General features: G+C 57.7%; 2 protein-coding genes across 2 annotated transcripts; both read right to left on the reverse strand.

The window, feature by feature from the left end:
- Positions 1-874: 874 nt before the first annotated feature.
- Positions 875-13,077, reverse strand: P3H3 (prolyl 3-hydroxylase 3). The gene is made up of 15 exons (XM_017517028.2): positions 12,391-13,077; positions 11,342-11,494; positions 10,802-11,006; positions 10,585-10,716; positions 10,018-10,154; positions 9,455-9,544; positions 7,423-7,475; positions 7,258-7,325; positions 7,018-7,142; positions 3,618-3,719; positions 3,140-3,290; positions 2,868-2,985; positions 2,699-2,774; positions 1,582-1,722; positions 875-1,425 (listed from the first exon to the last, which is right to left on the reverse strand). The coding sequence occupies exons 1-15, from the start codon at positions 13,057-13,059 to the stop codon at positions 1,258-1,260; spliced, it is 2,388 nt and encodes a 795-aa protein (XP_017372517.2). The 5' UTR covers positions 13,060-13,077; the 3' UTR covers positions 875-1,257.
- Positions 13,078-13,729: 652 nt separating this feature from the next.
- GPR162 (G protein-coupled receptor 162) lies at positions 13,730-19,704 on the reverse strand. Its single transcript, XM_017517030.2, has 5 exons — positions 19,158-19,704; positions 16,330-17,622; positions 15,432-15,621; positions 14,795-14,952; positions 13,730-14,495 (listed from the first exon to the last, which is right to left on the reverse strand). Exons 2-5 carry the CDS (start codon positions 17,194-17,196, stop codon positions 13,944-13,946), a joined length of 1,767 nt encoding a protein of 588 aa, XP_017372519.1. The 5' UTR covers positions 17,197-17,622; positions 19,158-19,704; the 3' UTR covers positions 13,730-13,943.
- Between the last annotated feature and the right edge of the window lie 358 nt (positions 19,705-20,062).

Raw genomic sequence — 20,062 nt, forward strand, 5'->3', positions numbered from 1 at the left:
CAGGGCCACAGAGAGGAGCAGCCCCCACCACAAGCCCTGAGAGAGGAGGGGTTGAAGGGGTGCCTCCCTGGTCGGTCTCTGCAGGCAGAGATAAGAGCATCAGGCCTCATGGGATTAGAGTAAAGCTGTGAGGATTAAGGGTTGGGGTTTTGGAGGGGTACAAAGGAGCAGAAGCAACTACAGCTCCAGTGCCCCCCACCGCCAGCCCCAGGCCCCCATCCACGGTGATGATCTTGGCAGTCAGGGTCCACGTAGCAACCCGACCAGGAGGCGGGATATAGGGTGATAGATGGCCCCATCGTCAATACCTCAAATTGTGCTCCTTAGCGCAGGGTGCTGGGGAGGAAGGTTTGGTATGGGAGGGTGCAGGCAGGAGCTGAGATTAGAAAGGACTGATCTGGATAATCCTTCTCCTCGACAAACCCCAACCAGCTGCCTCTGGGTCTGATCCTGTGGGGGGAGAAAGGTACAGGGACCCACAGAGAAGGATGGACAGGTCTGCCCCTGCTGTGGGTGGACAAAGGATTTCAAGTGGAAGGAAGCCCGGTGCCCTGCTCCCAGGCTGGGGTCTGGCCCCCTCCTTGGCCTCATGAGGCTTTGAAAACAGGAGTCAGAGAGGTCAGGCTGCCCTAAGTCTCAGCAAAGCTCAGAGAGGGAAGACAGGGCTTAGACTTGGAGGCCTAAGGAGCAGCTGTCAGGGGCTTGGGTCATTTGCATGAGGGGAGCAGGTGGCTGAGATTTCCCTGACAAATCACAGGCTCCAGGGGCCCCGCCTGTGGGAGGCCCAAAGATACCTGTCTCCTCCCAGGCCAGCCAGAGCCACCCCCACCTCCAGCCATTACAGAATCTGTGATACACTCGACTGGCCCCTGGCTGAGGGATCTTCACAACCTTTATTGCACAGTCTGGGAGAGGAGCAGGGTTATACTCCCAACCCCACCATCCTCTTCATTGAAAGCATCAGCCTCTTCCCCTGCCATTTCCGTTCAGGGAGGCACAGTGTCCCCCATCTGTCCAGGGCTGCAGGTCCCGCAGCTGGGGCCAGTCCCGACTCCCCAGGCCTGGTGAGCTCCAGGTTAGCCTGTGCATTGTCCTCTGAGTCTAGGCCCTTGTGGGTCCCCAAGATGGTGGGGGGGCAGGGACAGAGCACTTGCTGTTCTGCTCCTGATGTCACACGGGGGCTTCCTGTGGGTCCTGGCATCAAGATGGCCTTCCACAAGTCAAGTGGCCACATCCTCAAGGGGCTGGCTCAGCCTCTCACAGCTCCTCCCGAGCCCGAGGTGGCTTTCCAGCCTTGTCTCGGACCCCCTGGTGCCTGCGGCTAGGGGGTTCTGGGGAACGGTCTTTGCTGGGCATTTCTTCCTCTTCCTCTTCTTCCTCCTCCCCCTCTGACTCTTGCAGTAGCTCTTTGGCTTCTAGCCACTCCTGGGGTTGGGGAGGAGAGCATGGCCAGTTCCCTGCACCCACCTTCCCTGGGCCAGCTCAGCCCCTGCCCCTCACCAACCGTGAGCCTTCTCAGTGGCTGCCTGCCCACCCCTCACGCACCAGGAGAACCACCTCCCCTCCTACGCCACTCCTTACCTGCTCCCTGTGCTCAGGTGCCCACGTGTGCCACAGTGCCAGGGCACAGCGCCGTCCCCGAGTCACGGCCCACACCCCGTGGGGATTCTCCCCACCGGAGCTGAAGGCTACAAGGCGTCCACAGCGAGGACGCACCCGAGCCTGGGGGGATGAGGGCAGGTTCAGCTCCAGGGACTGGCTCTCTCAGAGAACTTGGCCCTCACTCCCTAGAGCAGGACGGGGACAGGGGCACAGAGAGGGTCGGCTCTGTTGCTATCACTTTCCACTCCTTAATTGAGGGACTAACTCGGGGCAAATGAGAAATCAGCTTCAATTTGCAGAGCAAAAACGCCAGATTGAGGCGAGAGAAGTTGGGAACCAAAGGAAAAAGGGGTCTCCACGGAGGGTCTCCTGTTGGTTCCTGATCCCCGGTACCCTGATTTCCCCCACCCTGCCCTTTAAACCCGTGGTGTGAGGCAATCTGGGGGTGTGCATCCAGTACCAGACTTTACGTAGAAGGGGATAGGATCTCGGAGGCATTTTCATACCCCATGCCCAGATGAAAAGTCACCGCCCCTCTCCTCCTACCCAGTCCTAGCCCCTGGTATCTAGAAATTTCCCAACTAGCACTCATTATTTGCTTATTATTACCAGGCGCTGCTTTGTTCTTTTAGGTACATTACCTAAATTACTTCCAACAATGACCCTTTAAATCAGGTACTGTTATTATCACCCCAATTTAGGAAACTAAGCTTCAGAAAGGTTAAGACTCGGAGCCCCAGTCGAGGTGGCCCTGGTATCTATGCTGCCAGCCACTGTGCTCATCTCGCTGCTAGGAGGAAGGACTATTTCAAGTTCCCCAAATCCCTAGAATGGGGCCATGGAGTCCTGGAGGCACCTGCAGGCTGTGCTTCATTCACCCTTCTCCAGGAGGTGAGTCAACACTGAAGGCAGGGTGGGTGGGGCCACTTAGAGACCTAGCTTCGGAGGCAGCACCAGGAGGGCTGGGGAGGCAGGGAAGTAAAAGGGTTAAAAGCCCAGGCCATTTCCCTGCATTTGCCTCTGGAGCCTTCTGTTTTGAATCCTGACCCCACACCTGGGTCCTCTGTCACACCGTCACACCCCCCAATCCACGCACCGTGACAGTGAGGGCGTTGGGCTCCGTGAAGAACAGGTCCCCACCCTGGAAGTCATCGTTGAGGTAGAGGAGTCCACTGGGGAAGGAAGAAGGCAACAGGCAGTGAGACCCCAACCCAGGCCCAGACCTTTGTCTGCCCACCTGCCTGACCCCTAGAGGAGATGCCCACCTGTAGTCCCGATAGGTGTAGGCTGGGGGCTCCCGCCAGCACTCTCCGGTGTCGGGGTCCAGGACACAGTTGTCTGCGTGCACTGGGTGACTCAAGTCCATGCGCTGCTCTTGCTCTCCTAGGACACAAAGGGGTCTGGGGGTACCTCTGTGTCCCTGTGCCCATCTGCCACCCTGTGGGCTCATGCCATGCACATCCACCCTGGGGCTCTTGGCAGTGTCCTGGGGGCAGGGCCTGAGGTTGGAGAGGAGCAGTGGGGGTCTGTGTCATACCTTCTATGGCACTTCGGCACACCAGGTGGGTGAAGGACAGATGCAGGGGCCGTTCCGGGGAGAAGTAGGCCTGGGTCAAGGTCCGCACCCGCTCGCTCACCTCCAGAAGCAGCTTAGCACCCTGACTGCCTACCGTCCCAGACCGGGCCAGCTGCAGGCGGCGAAAGGCAGGGCAGACACGGAGGAAGGCAATGGGAGGGTGGTCTCGGCCCTCACTCCCACCCAATCTCCGCTGCTCTCCACCGGTGGGTTTGGAGTCTCAGCATCCAGCTCTGTCCATCAGCCCAAACTGCTCCCTCTATCTCTCCAGGCCAACAAGCCGGGCCCCAGCTCTCAGAACATCCCTTTTCTCCACTCTGGGGTAGGACTCAGGTAGTCTCAGTCCCAAGAAACCTCACTGCGTCCCTGGGGCCCGGCTTCCTGCACAGCCTCTCCTCCAGGTCTGGGCATCAGACGGGCCCCGGGTGCCTCCTCTCACCTGTGCAGCCTTAAGCACTGTGAGCCCCTCGAAGCGTTCATGGGGGGTGTGAGGGGAGCGGCGACCACGATAGCCAGACCTGGCTCCAGCCCCAGCTGCATCCTAAATCGGGAGGAGTTTACCTGGAGTGACTCCCCCGACCCCTCACAGTCGCAGACCCCGCACAGTGGCGGGCCCGCAAGACCCTCCGTCCCGCCCTCCCGCTCTCCAGAAGAAGCCAGATGTTTCCACAGTTCTGTTGTGGCTCCTCTTCCTGAGCTGCTGCCCTTTCTCAGAGCGTGCCCGTCACCATGGCTGCCCGACTGTCCCTCGCTGGTACAGGTTGGAATCCCGATTACCAAGGGGACTGTGGACAGAATTGAGGAGAGCTCCCTCCAGCAGTAAGGGGGCCTCTGAGAGGGGAGGGACAGCTGGGAAAGTGGGGCAGAGCTGGGAACTAGGCAGGAAGGGCTTGATCATTAATCCCTGATGAGCCAAGAATAGAGGAGTCTCTGGAAACAGGACCCTGACAGGAAGCTCCACAGTTAGGCCAGTTCCCAGCAGAAAGCTGACTGGTGGCAGGGAGACAGCATCAGCGGGCGATCCCTCTCTGACCTCTTCCCACCTGACATTCTCTCGGAGAAGCTGTGGACTCGGTGTCTCCACCACTCCTTGATACTGAGTCACAATTACCCAGTCACCTATGCGACTGCTCTTACTACCTGGGCGTCTCCTAATGTTTGGATGTCTACACTGGAATCATTCACTTTTCTGACACCCATTTTTTTTTCTTTTTTTTTTTTCCTACTACGTAAAGCATATCTGAGCAGAGTGACACCCATTTTTTGTCCACTTTTTGAATCTGTTTAAGCACCACTCTCTAACTACCTCTGCATATAAATCTCACTTCTGAGACACCACCTAGTCACCCAAGCCATCTAAAGTGTTTTTGTTTGTTTGTTTGCTTGTTTTGAGGTGGAGTTTGACTCTTGTTGCCCAGGCTGGAGTGCAATGGCGAGATCTCGATCTCGGCTCACTGCAACCTCCACCTCCTCCCAGGTTCAAGCGATTCTCATGCCTCAGCCCCCGAGTAGCTGGGATTACAGGCATGTGCCACCATGCCTGGCTAATTTTGTAATTTTAGTAGAGATGGGGTTTCTCCACGTTGGTCAAGCTGGTCGTAAACTCCCGATCACAGGTGATCTGCCTGCCTCAGCTTCACAAAGTGTGGGATTACAGGTGTGAGCCATCGCGCCCACCTGTTTGTTTGCTTTTGAGACAGGATGTTGCTCTGTTGCCCAGGCTGGAGTGCAGTGGTACAATCATAGCTCACTGCAATCTCCACCTCCCGGGCTCCAGAGATCTTCCCACCTCAGCCTCCCAAGCAGGTGGAATTACAAGTGTGTAGGCCCAGCTAATTTTCTGTACTTTTTGTAGAGACGGGTTTTACCAAGTTGCTCAGGCTGGTCTGAAACTCCTGAGTTCAAGCCATCCACCCACCTCAGCTTCCCAAAGTGCTGGGATTACAGAAGTGGATTACAACAGAAGCACTCCTCAATCACCCGGCTTTCCGTATTCTCTCCCCCTGCATTCTACACACTGCCACTAGGGGGACCTACCGATTTTGCAGGAGGTGACTCTGGACCCTGCACTTGGAGGTTCTGCAGGAATGCGAAAGTCAACCCCTCCTAAAATCCTTCAATAGATGTCTACCATACACAAATAAAGTCCAGACTCCTTGGGAGGGCACAGAAGACCCTCACTGCCCCTGGGCATTCATGTCTTGGCTCTCTCCCTCTCCCCCTGTACTGCCTCTTGGTAACATACAGCCCAATGATTCTGCATTCTTCTTTTTTCTGAAATTATTTTTAAAAATTTTATCTTTTGAGACTGAGTTTCGCTCTTGTCGCCCAGGCTGGAGTGCAGTGGCGGGATCTCGGCTCACCATAACCTCTGCCTTCTGGGTTCAAGCAATTCTCCTGCCTCAGCCTGCTGAGTAGCTGGGACTACAGGCGCCCATCACCATGCCCAACTAATTTTTTTGTACTTTTAGTAGAGATGGGGTTTCATCATGTTGGCCAGGCTGGTTTTGAACTCCTGACCTCAAGTGATCCATCCGCCTTGGCCTCCCAAAGTGCTGGGATTACAGGCATAAGACACCGCACCTGGCCAGTGATGATTCTGTGTTCTAAGAGCTTTATCATATGCTAGCTCATTTAATCCTCACAACCACCCTATGACACAAACACTATTATTATCCCCATCTTATAGATGAGCAACCTAGGCTCAGAGATGTTAAAATAAATTGCCCAAGATCACACAGGTAATGACTATTGGAGCTGACCCTGCCCTCACCCCTGTGCCTGACTGCAGTTCCCAGAATGCACCTTGTTCTTCTCCCTCTTAGACTGATTCCACCCCCATCACCTGGTTAACTCGTCCTTAAGACTGAGCTCACCACCATCTCCTCAGTAAGACTTCTGTAGCTGTGCATTTCAGCTCTCTGTTTGGATGAGTATATACTTCTTTTACCAAACTTACCATCTGCTTATATTATGTATCTCCTTGTCTGTTTCCACCTCTACACGTGAGCTCCCAATGGGCAGAGTCTACGTTCAACTTCCTCTCCCTAGAGCCTAGCAGTTTCTAGTATACAGTAGCTACTCAATGAGTATGTTATTGAATGAGTACTAACCTAATATAAGGGTTGAGGCTTCATAAAATGGTAGCCTTGGCTGGGCACAGTGGCTCACGCCAGTAATCCCAGCACTTTGGGAGGCCGAGGCAGGTGGATCACCTGAGGTCAGGAGTTCGAGACCAGCCTGACCAACATGGAGAAACCCCGTCTCTACTAAAAATACAAAATTAGACAGGCGCATGCCTGTAATCCCAGCTAATTGGGAGGCGGAAGCAGGAGAATCGCTTGAACTCGGGAGGTGGAGGTTGTGGTGAGCCGAGATCGTGCCATTGCACTGCAGCCTGGGCAACAAGAGAGAAACTCCGTCTCAGAAAGAAAAAAAAAAAATGGTCGCCTCCACCTGGTGAGTATGAGTCATCCAACCCAAACTAGAAGAAGGGGAAGAAAAGCCTGTGTGTCTGCTGAGCCATCAGCCAAGCCAATAACTAAGCTCTTGGCTTATCAAGCTGTCCTTACCTGCTCACTCATCCATTTTGATGCTTTGGGTTTTTGTTGTTGTTGTTCTTCCTATCAATTTCTAGCAAAATTCATTTGTAAAGAACATCCACCCCATGTCAGCTAAATTGAGATAAGAAGGAACTTATCCGCAGCTGAGAGGCAGTGGGAAGCGCAGCCCCGGATGGATAATCATGACAGGCAGAATGAGGGAGACAGGCCAAGACCAAGAGAACAGGCTGTACCCAAGGCTCTTGAACGAGTTGCTGAACTTGCAGGTCTTCCTACCTTGGACAGCTGCAGCAGCACCCCACACTCAGCTGGGGTGAGCAGCCCATCCAACACCGCACGCTCCGACCCATTCAGCTGCCTGGAATCCTGGGTCAAGGTCACACCCTCCAGGAGAAGGACATCTGCCCGGGAAAAGACAGAGCAGAGGTGGCTGAGGATCCCCTAAGGGCAGGCAGACCAGTAGCTGGCAGCACCCAGACCCTCGAGGCTCCTGCCTCCTCCCTCCCAGGAACTCACCCTTCCAGTAGGTCAAGGGCTTTGGCTTCGGGGGCTCATGGTCCCAAGGCCTCTTCTCTTGATCCTCTCTCAGGGGTGAGAGATGTGCTCAGTGGGTGCACAGGACAGCCCAGACCTGACCTCCCAGCTCGGGCCAAGCCCCTCCCACCACAGGGCATCTCTTACCTGAGCTTTTCTCTAAGTGCCTCAGGGATGAGAGCTTCAGGGGTCCAGGGGTCCTGTGGTAGTCCAGAAAAGCATCATCACCTACCAAGCTCAGCCCCTGGAATCCCTGATATTAGAGCTGAAATACCTCATTAAGGTCCTCCTATTTCCAGAGGGGAAGATGGAGGTAGGAAAAGCCCTGGACTCAATGCAAAGAGCCCTGGGCAGTGGACCAAACTCTGTAACGAGTACAACTACAACTCAGATAGCACTTACTATTTGCTAGATGCTATTCTAAGAGCTTTATTCATGGAAATGGAATTTAACCTTTAAAGTTCACAACAGTCTCACGAAACAGACAATATTAAAGTGCTCATTTTGTAATTGAGGGCCCTGAGACACAGAGAAGTAAAGTAACATGCTCAAGATCACACAGCTACAAGTGATAGAATTAGGGGTTTTTTTTGTTCTGTTTTTTTGTTTTGAGACAGAATCTCAGTCTGTTGCCCAGGCTGGAGTGCAATGGTACAATCTTGGCTCACTGCAACCTCCGCCTCCCGGGTTCAAGCGATTCTCCTGCTTCAGCCTCCTGAGTAGCTGAGACTACAGGCACCTGCCACCACGCCTGGTTAATTTTTTGTATTTTTAGTAGAGTTTCACTATGTTGACCAGGCTGGTCTCATACTCCTGAGCTCATGATCTGCCTGCCTCAGCCTCCCAAAGCAGAGTTAGGTGTTTTGTTTGTTTGTTTTGTTTTTGAGACGGAGTCTCACTCTGTTGCCCAGGCTGGAGTGCGGTGACGCGATCTCAACTCACTGAAACCTCCACCTCCCGGGTTCGAGCAATTCCCTGCCTCAGCTTCCCGAGTAGCTGGGATTACAGGTGCCTGCCAGTACACCCGGCTAATTTTTGTATTTTTAGTAGAGACAGGGTTTCATCATCTTGGCCAGGCTTGGCCATCATCTTGGCCTGACCTCATAATCCACCCACCTCGGCCTTCCAAAGTGCTGGATTACAGGCATGAGCCACCATGCCTGGTCAGAGTTAGGTTTTAAACTAGCTTCAGGCCGGGCATGGTGGCTCACACCTGTAATCTCAGCACTTTAGGAGGCCAAGGCAGGTGGATCACCTTAGGTCAGGAGTTCGAGACCAGCCTGTCCAACATGGTGAAACCCTGTCTCTACTAAAAATACAAAAATTAGCCAGGCGTGGTGGCAGGCACCTGTAATCCTAGCTACTATAGAGGCTGAGGCAGAGAGAATCGTGTGAACCCGGGAGGCAGAGGTTGCAGTGAGCAGAGATCGCACCATTATCCTCCAGCCTGGGCGGCAGAGCAAGACTCTGTCTCCAAAAATAGAAATAAAAATAAACTAGCTTCAGAGTTCTCACATTTAACCAGGGGTTCTCAACCAGGACGCTTCTGCTCCCCAGGGATCATTAGGCAGAGTCAGAAACGTTATTGATTGTCATGACTCGGGCTGTCAGTGTGCTATTGATCTCTACTGGATAGAGACCAGGGAAGCTATTGAACACCCTCAAGTCATAGGACAGGCCCTGCCCTCAGCCCCAACAAAGAATTATCCAAAATGTCAGATCAAAATATCAGTAGTGCCAGGAAGGCTGAGAACGGCTGCTTTATGCTCTAGTCCTAGCCATAGACAGCCTCTGCCCCTCAGGTTCCTCTCATAACTTCAAGAGGAGAAATCAAAGCAGCAGTAACAGAGCTTTCTGTATTTTGTTATCAAATGATGTGGTTTCAACAGCCCTGTGAAATAGATGCGATTACTCCAACTTACAGGTAAGGAAATTGAGGCAGAGGCAAGTTGAGGTTCAGAGAAGTTTGGGGCAGAGGAGGACTGCCACTTAGGCCTGCGTGACCGCAAAGCCGCCCTTAACTACAGGCACGCTGCCTCCGTCCCTGTAAAATTGGGATGGCAGACTCTTCTCCAAGCCTCATGGCTTGGTGGGAAAATGGGAAACACTGCTGCAAACCGAAGGCCATCCCTCCGGGGAGCGCGGAATGGTGGGATAGGACAGAAGTGGAGCGACTCACAGGATCCTTGAAGCTGGTCCCCAGATGCTCCATGGCATAATAGAGCTGCCTCTTTTCCCCCAAGGATCGGAGGATGAAGCGCTGGATGTCCTGAGGGTGAGATGAGAGCAGTGAAGAGGGGCTGGACAGCAGGAAAGCCCAGGCTCTCGGGCACTGCCTGCATGCTCCATGCTCTTTGAAACTGGCACCATGCCCCCTGGTTCCTTTGTTCAACGTTCCCCCTCAGCAGCTTCAGAGTGTCTGGGCTCAAACTGGAAAGGCTGTATGGAGTGGCTGTGTGTGTAGTGTGTGGGGGGGTATGTGTGTGTGCATGAGCTCGGGGGCTGGGGGCAGGCAGGAGTGAGGTAAAGGCAAGAGAGACGGGGCTGGGGGCTGAAATCAGAACTCCAGGCTGTTGTGGGGAGCAGGGAGTGGGGACGAAAGTCAGATGCTGGACTTGGGGTCCTTTGGGTGACGAGAGTGCTTGGGTAAGAGGCCAGCGGGGGACAGGGGCCCAGGTGACTTCTTGGGTCTATTTATTTGATTTGGGGCTACCTCCTGGTTAAGTGTGGAGAGGGGGTTACCTCTCTGGGTCCAAGGCCAGGTCTCGGCTCTCCCAATTGGGCCTGGTACTGGTTCAGAGCCCCCTTGGCAGCCTCATCCTCCGGGTAGAAGAGCAGGACGCTCAGGACATTTTCTATAGCCTGGGACAGATTGCCCACTGGAGAGGGAGGGACAAGGTCAGGGGTAGGGGGATGAAGACTTAGAGCGCATTGATCCTTGGGCAGAGGCAGTGCTGGAGAAGGTGGTCTCCGGAGGCCAACCAGCCAACTCCACAAGCCCCCCTCCCACTGGCAGACAAGTTCAGCTGCTGCTTTTTTCAAACATACCTTAGCTGGAGAGTTCAAAGAAGAGGAAGGGGGGGAAATAAAGGAAGGTGAGAAGCAGCAAGGCAGAAGGAAGCTCATCTCCTGAGCTTGTCACAGGCGCCAAAGGAGAGTAAATTAGAGTCCTTGTGAAGTGATGATTCCCATGGAGCCCTGACAGTGAAACTACAAATGCAGAGACAGATGGGAGGGATAGAGAGATGGAGCTCAGGACAGCAACAGAGGCAAATCTTTGCTCCCTGTTTCCACCCTTCCCCAACTGACCCTGAGCATGGGCCTCATGCAGCCGCCTCAGCTGGCTGGGAAGGAAGTCTGGGACCGGGAAGCTTCGACCAGGGCGTGTGGCCGTCTCCTCCACACAGCGCTGCCGGCACTGCAGGACACGAACCCAGTGTCCTGCAAAGGACACCATGAGCCATTCAGCTTGTGCCTGCCGTTCTCTTGGCACCAACCCACCTCCGACACACTCCCAGCCCCTTACCTGCAATGGCTTCATAGAGGCCCCCCTGGCTCCCAGCCCCATCCTCCTCCTCTTCCTCAGCCCCCTGCTGCTCCTCAGGCCCCTCGCAGTCAGCACGGCAGCTCTCCATCTGGGCCAGGCTCCCCTGAAGGGCCTCCTCTAGCCTGGGCAGTGCCAGTCCTGCTTCCTGGCGCCCCAGTAGCTCCAGGCTGGTGTCATAGACTGCCTGTTGGGGAAGCGAACAGTCAGTCACTTGAGATCCAGGGAGTTGCCAAAGGAGACTGGGAGCGTTGGCCTCATTTGGGGCAAGGATTCCATGTCCCCCTTCACCGTGGGGAAGAATAAGGGTGGGCCTCAGAATCATGATATTGGAACATCAGACTCCAGTGATCATCCAGGAAGGAAGCAAAGTCCTGGAGAAGGACTCCCCGCCTAGAGTCGCTGAGGATCATTACCCCATCTCTGGATGCTCAAGCCACACAGGGCCGCAGTTTGGTGAGGCCTGAGTATCCAGCCAGGAAAAGGCTGGGGGCAAGACTGACATAGTGCTGGGGATCTCACCCAGTGCGGGGGCGTCTCCAGGTCCCGGAAGCTCTGGGGCTGAACCCCTGACATTCGTCTGTACTTAGCCATGTCCTCCCGCATCTGCAGGTGCATGGGGTTTGCTACAAAGAAGGTATGTGCTGCTGCCGCTGCCAGATCCAGCTTCTTCAACTGAGGAGGCAGAGGGAGGAGGGCATCAGAGCCCTGGGACGGGGGTCAGACCTCTGCCCTCTGGCCAGCCGCCCCATCCTACCCCAGATACACACTCTGGGCACCCAAGAACCTCATGGTAGACTGGCCAATCAGCACCGCCCACCTCCCAAACTGCAGACCCCCTAGAAGGCAGAACGTTGGGACTCTCAGAAGGCTGGCACCGAAGGAAAGGGGGTCTGAAGACGTTGGAGTTGGGTGGGACATGGGCCTCGGGACTTCAGGACCTCAGTTTGGGAGACCAGGTGGAAGTGATGGCTTAAGTGGGGTGGGGAAGTGGGAGAGACCTGCGCGACTAGGCAAACCCGCAGGTCTCTAGGACCCTGGGCTGAGGTGAGTGCAACCGGCGCCCCGCTTTCCCAGCCACGTAGGCAGCTGCTGCGGTACCAGTAGCGGCAGCGTCCCCTGCCCGCCCGCAGAGGTCCGGCCTCGGGGACCCCCAACCTTGCCTCCCTCTGCTCCTTCCTTTCCGAGGCTCCCTACAGCCCCAAGTAAAGGTTCATACTCACCAGCACCCCCGACACCCCCCCCCCCCCCCCCCCCCCCCCGTCCGACGGCCGGTTTCACCCCGGGAGAGGCGGCCCGGTCCCTCCCTCTTCGATCTGCTCCCGTCCCGCCTCACGCCTCCCCCCTCCCCGCCCCATTCCCACTCTGCTCGAACTCCCCTCGGCTGCTCCTCTGCGATCTCAGCAGGTCCTCGCGGTCGCTTAGCCTGCTGTAAGGCAGAGGCCCGCGGTACGCGCCCCCGCCCCGCCCGGGGCCCGGGCAGCAGCATTCCGCCCACTCCCGGGCAGCGCAAAGTAGGGCAGAGTGGTGGTGAGCGCTGGGACCCTCGGAGCGCCCGGCGCGGCCCCCACCTGGTAGTAGGCCCTCTGCAGGTAGTTGTAGGGCTCCCGACGGCGGAAAGCGTCCCGAAGCGCTCTCACCACGCGAAGCCGCGCCGCGCCCCCGGGGCCCAGCCTCCGCGCCGCGCACTGGGTCAGGCAGTCTGCGCGGCGGAGCGCGGCACGGAGGAGCTGTTGCTCCCAGGAACCCTGCGTGGGTTCCGGCCCGGAGTCGGGCTCCGGGGCGCCGAGAAGCACGGCGGGGAGCGCAGCGCCCGGCTCGGCCGCGCAGCTCGCCCCGCAGTCCAGCCGCGCCCGGCCCAGCGCCGCCTGGCTCCGCAGCGCCTCCCGCAGCAGCGCCACGGCGGGCGCCCAAGCCCCGGCCGCGTAGGCGCGCAGCCCGTCCGCGTAGAGCAAGTCCGGGGCCTGCGGGGGCGCCCCTGGGGACAGCTGGGCCAGGCCGGGGGGCTCGGGGGACCCCGGGGGAAGCAGCAGCAGCAGTAGCAGCAGCGGCCGGAGGAGCCGGAGCATGGTGTCGGAGCCGCCGAGGGGAAATGCGGGAGACGAGAGGGAGGGAGAGGAAAGGGGAGAAGGGGGAGGGAATGAAAGGAAGGAGAGGCGGAGGGAGAGGAAGGGAGAAGGAAGGAGGGAGGCCGAGGGAGTGTGGGGGGGGGCTGAGACCCGACGGTGGGAGAGGCCCATGTGAGAGATGGAGAGAGAGGAGTGCTGAGTGGAGAAAGCTGGTCTAGTGTGGAATGACAGGGAGAAACTGGGCGGAGGAGTAGGGCAAAAGGCGGGAACTGGAGCAGGCCTGGGCATCCATGGAGTACCAGCGGTGACGCCAGCCCCTGAGGCCTGGGGGTAACTACTGGGGCTGTGTTCCCTCCACAGACACGCTTCTGGGTCCAGGAGAAGGAGCGTGGAAGCCGCCTCCCCTTCTCCCCCCACACACACTCATCCACCCCTGCACTCCTTTGGAGAAAGAGCTTTAAAATGCAACAGGGAGGGGGTGTCCAGGCCTGGGACACCACGTCAGCCCCGAGCCATTTCCTGCCCATAAAGTGAGCCCCTGGATGGATTTGGGGTTAGAAGGAGAGCTGGGCACTGTGCTGGCCACGCTCTAAAACCACCTCAGCAAATCTGAACCGAGATCCTTCACACCCTAAACCAACAAAGTCCAGTGTGTCCTCAAGCCCCGCCCCCAGCAGGATCTGCTCCTCCCAGCCTGTCCCGGCGCGAGGCTGCTAGGCGGAGCATGTGATCATTTCTCCATGTGTCCTTCTGTGCCTCTGCTGCCCCTGCCCTGTGGAGTCCTCTGTGAGCCGCTCCACCCTCCAAGCCCCTTTCCACCGCAGTACACTGGACACTGAGGTTTCCATGGCAACACTTCAGCCTTTAATACATTTTGCTAGGGATGATGGAAGGTAGTAGGACATCTGGTCACTTGGATGGGAGAGAGCAGGGCCTTCTGAGCCCCAGATCTAGCGCCCGTCTCCCCAGAGTCTGGAGGCAGCTGCCCTACTCTCAGGGCCAGAATGAGGTGTTACTCAGGCTTCCTCCCCTGAGTTCAGCAGGCCCGCTTGGGCTCACAGGGTCAGCTGGGGAAAGATGGGGTTGCCTGGGCCCCAGGATCCTCCCCAAACCCTTGCGCTTTCTTCACTCCCGGTCAAGGAGCAGCGTCTCCCTGTACTTAGTCCCAAAGGAAGTCCAATGGCTCTGCTCTCAGGGGACCCAAGGGAGAGTCGGCGGGGTGAGAGGCCCAGTGGCCGGGGCCGACGAGGAGAGTGCCCTGGCGAGGCAGTCGGAGAAGGCAGAGGTGTCTCATCGATGAAGGTGGTGATCTCCTCCCGGAAGAAACCAGGACCCCGTGCTGGTCCCCCACCTGACCCCAGAACCCCACTTTCCAAGAATTGGCGAAGGCTGGCCAGCCCCCCACCTTCAGCCTCCTCTTCATCCTCCTCATCTTCCAGCCTGTGTCTTTGTCCCAGGTAGTCAGAAGGGCCCCCGAGGGCCCTGCTCTGTGCTGGCAGGACCCGGATGTCATCAGAGGATGACCACTTGTGCAGGAAGGAGCCTGGTGCCCGAGGGGTAGAGAAGATGTTTGTCTCATCATGGGACAGACGCCGGGATAGGGGGACCTGGGAAGAGAAGCAGGTAAGACCTGGAGGTGCTGCAGGGACAGAGGCAGAGGCAGGAACCAAGTGGGGACTCCGCAAGACAGTGCCACCTTCTTAACCTTCTTCAAAACGTTTGCTCTGGTGGTCAAACAGCCCCACGAGGTCTGAAGGGCTGCCTCTCTTGCTATAGCTTTCTTTCACCCAGCTCTTATGGTGCCCTGAAAGCCAGGGCTAGGGAAAAGGGGATTGGGTGCGTAACAGACATTGGAGAAAAGTGATAAGGGTCCCAAGGGTAGGAGATGTATCCCCCAGTTCCATACCTGTAAGTAGTGGACTCTCTCAAGAGGGGGGAAGAGCATGTGCCTTCCAGGCAGCAGCTTCACCTCGGCGGGGTCCCGGCTCCCAGGTCCAGTGGCTCCGTTAGCATCAAAGCGAACTTTGCAAACTCGGCCCTCTGCAAAGTCGTCACAGCCCCCATCTAGGAGAGAAAATGGGCAGAGAGGTTACAGGCAGGGAACGCCTACCCCCTCCCCACTGCCTTTATAAGCTCCCAGAGACCCCTTTAGTTCCCATTAGCCTGTATGTTTCAAGAGGACAGTGAGAGTTCAGTGCTAAATCCTGAGTGGAGTGCTTCATACATACAGATGAAGTTATTGAAACAATTACCTGCCCTCCCCCAAGAGCTGTCCCTAGAGCTGGGGGCCTCTCTCAAGAAGCTCAGCTTCCCCTTAGTGCCAGAGCTGGGCAGTGTGGGCTTCTGGAGGGGAGCCTAGGCCCAGTGAAGGGAGCCCTGAGTGCTGCAGGAAGCAGTGACAGCAGGGTGCCGGTTTAGGGAAAGGGGAGCCCAGGGTGGCGCAGGTTCTGTCCAGTAGGGGGCACTCCAGGGCAGCCCACCCTCCGGCTGAGAAGGGAATAGACAGATGTCCAGGAAAGCCAAAGCCCAGTCCCTCCTCTGACCGTCATCGCCATCCTCCTCAGACATGATGGCCACGCACTGCTCCCACACTGTGCGCACGTCGGCGCGGTAGCGCTCGCAGGACCAGATGAAGGAGGGCAGCAGCAGCGTCTGTGCCATGGAGCACCACAGCACAGCCAGCACCATCCAGGGGGGCGCCGAGTCCGACTTGAGGGAGAAGAAGCTCACCACCTGGGGAAGGGTGGGAACGGGCTGGGTCAGGGCCAGAGCCGAGGAGCCTACCTGACCCCCATATCCTAGTGCGGCTGGTGAGAAAGACGCCGGAAGTGATGCCTGATCCCTGTGATCCAACAGAGGTGAAGCTGGAGGTGGAGATGGAGTGAACAGAGGGAAGGGCTGACTCAGAGGAAGGTCGGGGAGAGTGCTGGAGACACAGCCTTGTGGTCAGGAGGGAGAGGAACAGAGGTGGAAGCATGGAGACAGGGAGGAACCCAGGAACAGGGACTTGATGGGCTGGTGGGGTGAGCCCTATGGGGTTTCCCCCCAGGAGTGCTCAGTGACCATGTGGCATCCAGGGGATGGAGAATGGAACGTGGAGCCCAGCAGCTGGATGAGAGGTCTGCGGCTGAACCTTGGGGCTGCAGGATGGATGACGGAGCTGGAGGACAGGTAGCGAAACTGAAGGACGATGATGGAGCTGAGGAGTGGGAGCTGAAGCAGGTGCTGGAGCTGCAGGAGACAGGGTAGTGGGAACTGGAAGACAGATGATAAAGATGGGGGCCACAGATGGAGTGCCGGATGGACAGAGGAGAGGAAGATGGATGATGGAACTGGAGGAGAGATGACGGAGCTGCTGTATGGCTGATGAAGTTGGAGGTCAGGTGATGATGCTAGGGCCTGGATATTGGGGAGAACAGGTGGGGAGGACCCCGATCTCACCAAGATGGGCACCCCTGTGAGTGAGTCATAGAGAAAGACGATGGCGCTGACCAAGTTGGTGACCTGCAGGGACGTCTTGGCAGACTCTGAGCCATCCAGCGAGGACCGCCGCTTCCCTCGGGCATCCTCCACCACAATGGCTGGCACCTCAAAAGCTGGCCGGGTACCCAAGCCCCCTGGCCCACCCGCTTTGGCACCCCCACCACCCCCCACTCTCCGGGCCTGCCGAGCCCTCCTGGGCCGGGCCCACAGTGTCTGGTAGAAGGTGATGGCCACGCAGACCAGCCCCATGACAATGCCCCCAAGTAGCAACAGGCTGAAGCAGACGCCAAAGCCGAGGCCGATCTTGGAGACAATGAACTGGCAGCCGCGGGCATAGTAGCGCTCGCCGTTGTTGTGCCAGCCAATGGAGGGCAGCGTGGAGAGGATGAAGCTGACCATCCAGATGCCCATGACGGCGTGCAGCGCCTGCTTCTTGGCGTTGCTGAGGCGGTAGTTGACAGGCCAGCGCACCATCCACATGCGATGGTAGGAGAGCGAGGCGACCGTGAAGCAGGTGGCCAGGGCCAGGGTGTAGTAGGTGGACACGAAGACCTTGCAGATGCTCTCGTTCCAGTCATAGTCGGAGGAAGCCTGACGCCGTAGCTGCACCACCGCGAAGGTGGTAAGGGGCACAGCTGCCATGAGTATGTGTGTGCCCGCTAGGAAGCAGAGCAGCAGCTCCAGTGGCTTGTGCTTCTGCTGCTTGGCCGAGATGCTGAGGATGATCCAGGCGTTGGCCAGCAGTGCCAGGAGCCCGCAGGCCAGCCAGGACAGTGCGTTGGAGCGCAGGGAGGCCTCCTCTGCCCCCACCCCGCCCCGAGCCATCCTATCCTCAGCCCCCCACCCCCTTGAGCTCCGTGGGGGTGGGGGCTAGGTCTCACCCAGGAGCCCCACTCACAAACACGCCCATGGTGCCCACAATCCTTGCCCTGTTGGCAGGCAGGCCACCCCCAGGCCCACCCCAGTGCTCAGCATTGCATGATCGACCCAGCCGAGGGCAGATGTGGAGGGCAAGGGAGGAGATTGAGGGTCAGCAGAGGCAGTCCTCAGCTTTCATACTGGGCGGGGCCTTCCTTAAGCATCCCTGCAATTGATAGGCAAGCTGGCTACTTTCCCAACTATGAGGCTGGCTGGGGGGTTCTGGTCCCCATGCTGGGACTTCCAGGTCTCTTTTTCCTCTGGTTCTTGACCAGTCAGGAATCTTCTGGATGCCCCAGGGATTTGGGGGTGGGGCTCAGCCCCCTGGACAGGCTGCAAGGGAAAGATGAGATGTGGGAGGGAGAGGGCAAAGGTAGGGCCTAGGCTGTTCTCCAGCCTCCTGTGCCCACGTTCTTGAAACTATAGGCAGGACTGATTACTAGGGCCCCGGGGGTCATTCAGAACATTCCTTTGCCTTAAATCAGACAGCCAAACACCTAGCACAGATGAGAGCCCCACTCTTCCATACCTCGAGGGAAGAGGGTATTCCCACCTCCCTGTCTCCTGTAGCCATTTCTCCTCCACCCTGGAACTCCCAGATTCCTTCTTCAAACATCCCCTGCTCAGCACTACTCCACCCCTATCTTCCTGTCCCTAAATGTCTCTTCAGAGCTACTGATGGGAGACACATGACTGGTTTCCCCTTAAGGGTTCACGTAAACTGGGATGTGACATCACAGCCTTTCTCCCCAACCTGCTGGTGTGCTGGATGCGGGGGTCTTGGTGCTTAGCCCCTACTTCCCCAAGCCTGACTGATCACCCTCCAGCTACCCAGATCTGGGAAAATGGGAATAAGGAGTCTGGGACTGAAGGGGGTGCTAGGGAACCTGCAGGCGGGGAAACCGCTGACATCAGAAGCATCCAGAAATGGAAAGAGGGGGAACTAGGGAGAAGGAGGAGAGTTTGAGCAGAAGAGAAAGAGGGGGCAAAGTGGTAGTATCTGAAAATAGCAGGAAAAGCTCAAACCCCCTGGAGAGGAGGCTTTGGAGGAGGGAGGGAGGGAGCAGGGCTAGGGGGCTGAGAAGAACAGCCAAATGTTCAGTAAGGTGCCGACTCCGACGGGGAGACGGCCTCTTTCCTCCCTGGCCCAGAGCCTCAGTTTCCCTCTGATGGGAGGAAGGATGGTCCCAGTTTTAGTGGGTGATGCTGAGCTTCAGTGAGCCCTGGGAAGGGGGTAGGAGGGAATCAGGTGAAACCCTGAACAGAGAGGGGCTGTAAGGAAGGGTGTAATGGCTTTAGGCTAAGTGGGGTGAAAATGGGGCACAGCAGTGAAAGGGTCTGTTTCCCGTGGAAACAGCTCAGACCCTTGCCTTCTCCAAGAAGTCCTGCCACCCCCACCCTTGGCTTCCCTCCGGAGCCCAGTACACCCTAGTTGCCATGGTAATGGCCAGCCAGAGGGAGGTGGAGGGACTTGGCCAAGAGCAGCCCCCAGTGTCCTCTACTCCAGCCTCGGACCCCTTCCCACCCACCTCCACCCAGGCACAGCTGGTGGGTTCAGGAAGAAAGAGATAGGGAGTCAGAGAGGGAAGGAGGCAGGAAGGATGTGAAGGACAGAGAGAGGGAGGTGAAGGACAGGGAGAGAGCAGAGGAAGGTAGGAGGGGGATCTGGGATGTTCCCTGGCCAGCGGGGTCTCTCGCCCTTTGGGGTAAAGGGGTAAGGTCAGGTGGCTCCTCCCTCCGGTCCCCCTCCAGGCTCTCCAGGGCAGAAACAGCAGGTGGCTGGGGAGGAGGGGCTGGTCAAGGGGAGAGGAGGCAGCTGGGGGGTGGAAAGGGGAGGCGACGAAGGGACGGGTCAGGGGTCGTCTTACCTCGGGCTGCACCCAGCACTGCCTTGAAGACTGCACTCCCGACGCGGCTCTCTCCGGCTCCCGCTGCCTGCCGGCTCCAGCTCGCCCGCCCTCCTCCCTCCTTCCCTTTCTCCCTCCCTCCCCCCCGGGCCTCCCTCCTCCCCCCTCAGTCTCGGCCTCCCTGGCTCAGCCCGAGGCTCGCTCAGTCTCTGCCCTCTCAGTCTCCAGGACCCTCTCTCCTGGGGTCATCCTGCCAGTGAGCGCAGGCTGGCGGGACTGCAGGACGGCTTTGCGGGGGGAACGCGTGCAGGGTGGGGAACTGGACGGTGGCGACTAGGGGAGGAGGGGCGAGGAAGGCGCCGAGAGGGAGAGGGTGCGGAGGAGGGCTGGGAACCGGCTTCATTGGTGAAATGGTTCACGTCCTGCCCCCACCCTTCCCCGTTTTCAACACGAACACAAGCTCCTAGAGGCAGCCGGTGTTGTTGGGGACTGAGGAGCTGGCTGTTCGGGGAGGAGGAAGCGTGTGTCGCCGTGTGCATCTGTGCGAGGCTGGGCCTTGGGTTTGGGAGCGAGGGGCTCACAGTGCACGCTGAGGCTGCTTGTGGAGTTGGGGGTGGGTGTGCACGAGCTGAAAGGATGTGGGCACACGCGCGCACACACACACACACACTCTGCTTCCTCCTCCTGGAACACAAACACACATGTTGGGGATGCAATTTGCACACACGTTACAGCTCCTCATAGCCCTTTCTCTGCCACACACACATACACCAGGAGCGCTCACACCACCCTGAGTCTCTCCCCCACGGCATATCACACACATGTAATTACAGACTCTCAGCCTCACACACGCACAGGCCCACGTAGAGCCCTTTGGGGTGTGGAGGTGGGCAGCCAGCCTCCACAGAATGTTTCCCTCTCCAGGG

This window comes from Cebus imitator, unplaced genomic scaffold, assembly GCF_001604975.1.
Source record: "Cebus imitator isolate Cc_AM_T3 unplaced genomic scaffold, Cebus_imitator-1.0 Scaffold614, whole genome shotgun sequence".
In the NCBI taxonomy this organism is placed as follows: Eukaryota; Metazoa; Chordata; class Mammalia; order Primates; family Cebidae; genus Cebus; species Cebus imitator.

Coding starts and splice junctions, on each gene's coding strand:
- P3H3 (XM_017517028.2), bottom strand. CDS start 13,059: ATGGGCCTCTCCCACCGTCGGGTCTCAGCCCCCCCCCACACTCCCTCG. Junction 10,155..10,584: donor GCATGAGGCCCATGCTCAGG/GTCAGTTGGGGA, acceptor CTCCCTCTCCAG/TGGGCAATCTGTCCCAGGCT. Junction 1,723..2,698: donor CCAACGCCCTCACTGTCACG/GTGCGTGGATTG, acceptor TCATCCCCCCAG/GCTCGGGTGCGTCCTCGCTG.
- GPR162 (XM_017517030.2), bottom strand. CDS start 17,196: ATGGCTCGGGGCGGGGTGGGGGCAGAGGAGGCCTCCCTGCGCTCCAAC. Junction 15,622..16,329: donor TCACAGGGGTGCCCATCTTG/GTGAGATCGGGG, acceptor ACCCTTCCCCAG/GTGGTGAGCTTCTTCTCCCT. Junction 14,953..15,431: donor TGAGGAGGATGGCGATGACG/GTCAGAGGAGGG, acceptor TTTCTCTCCTAG/ATGGGGGCTGTGACGACTTT.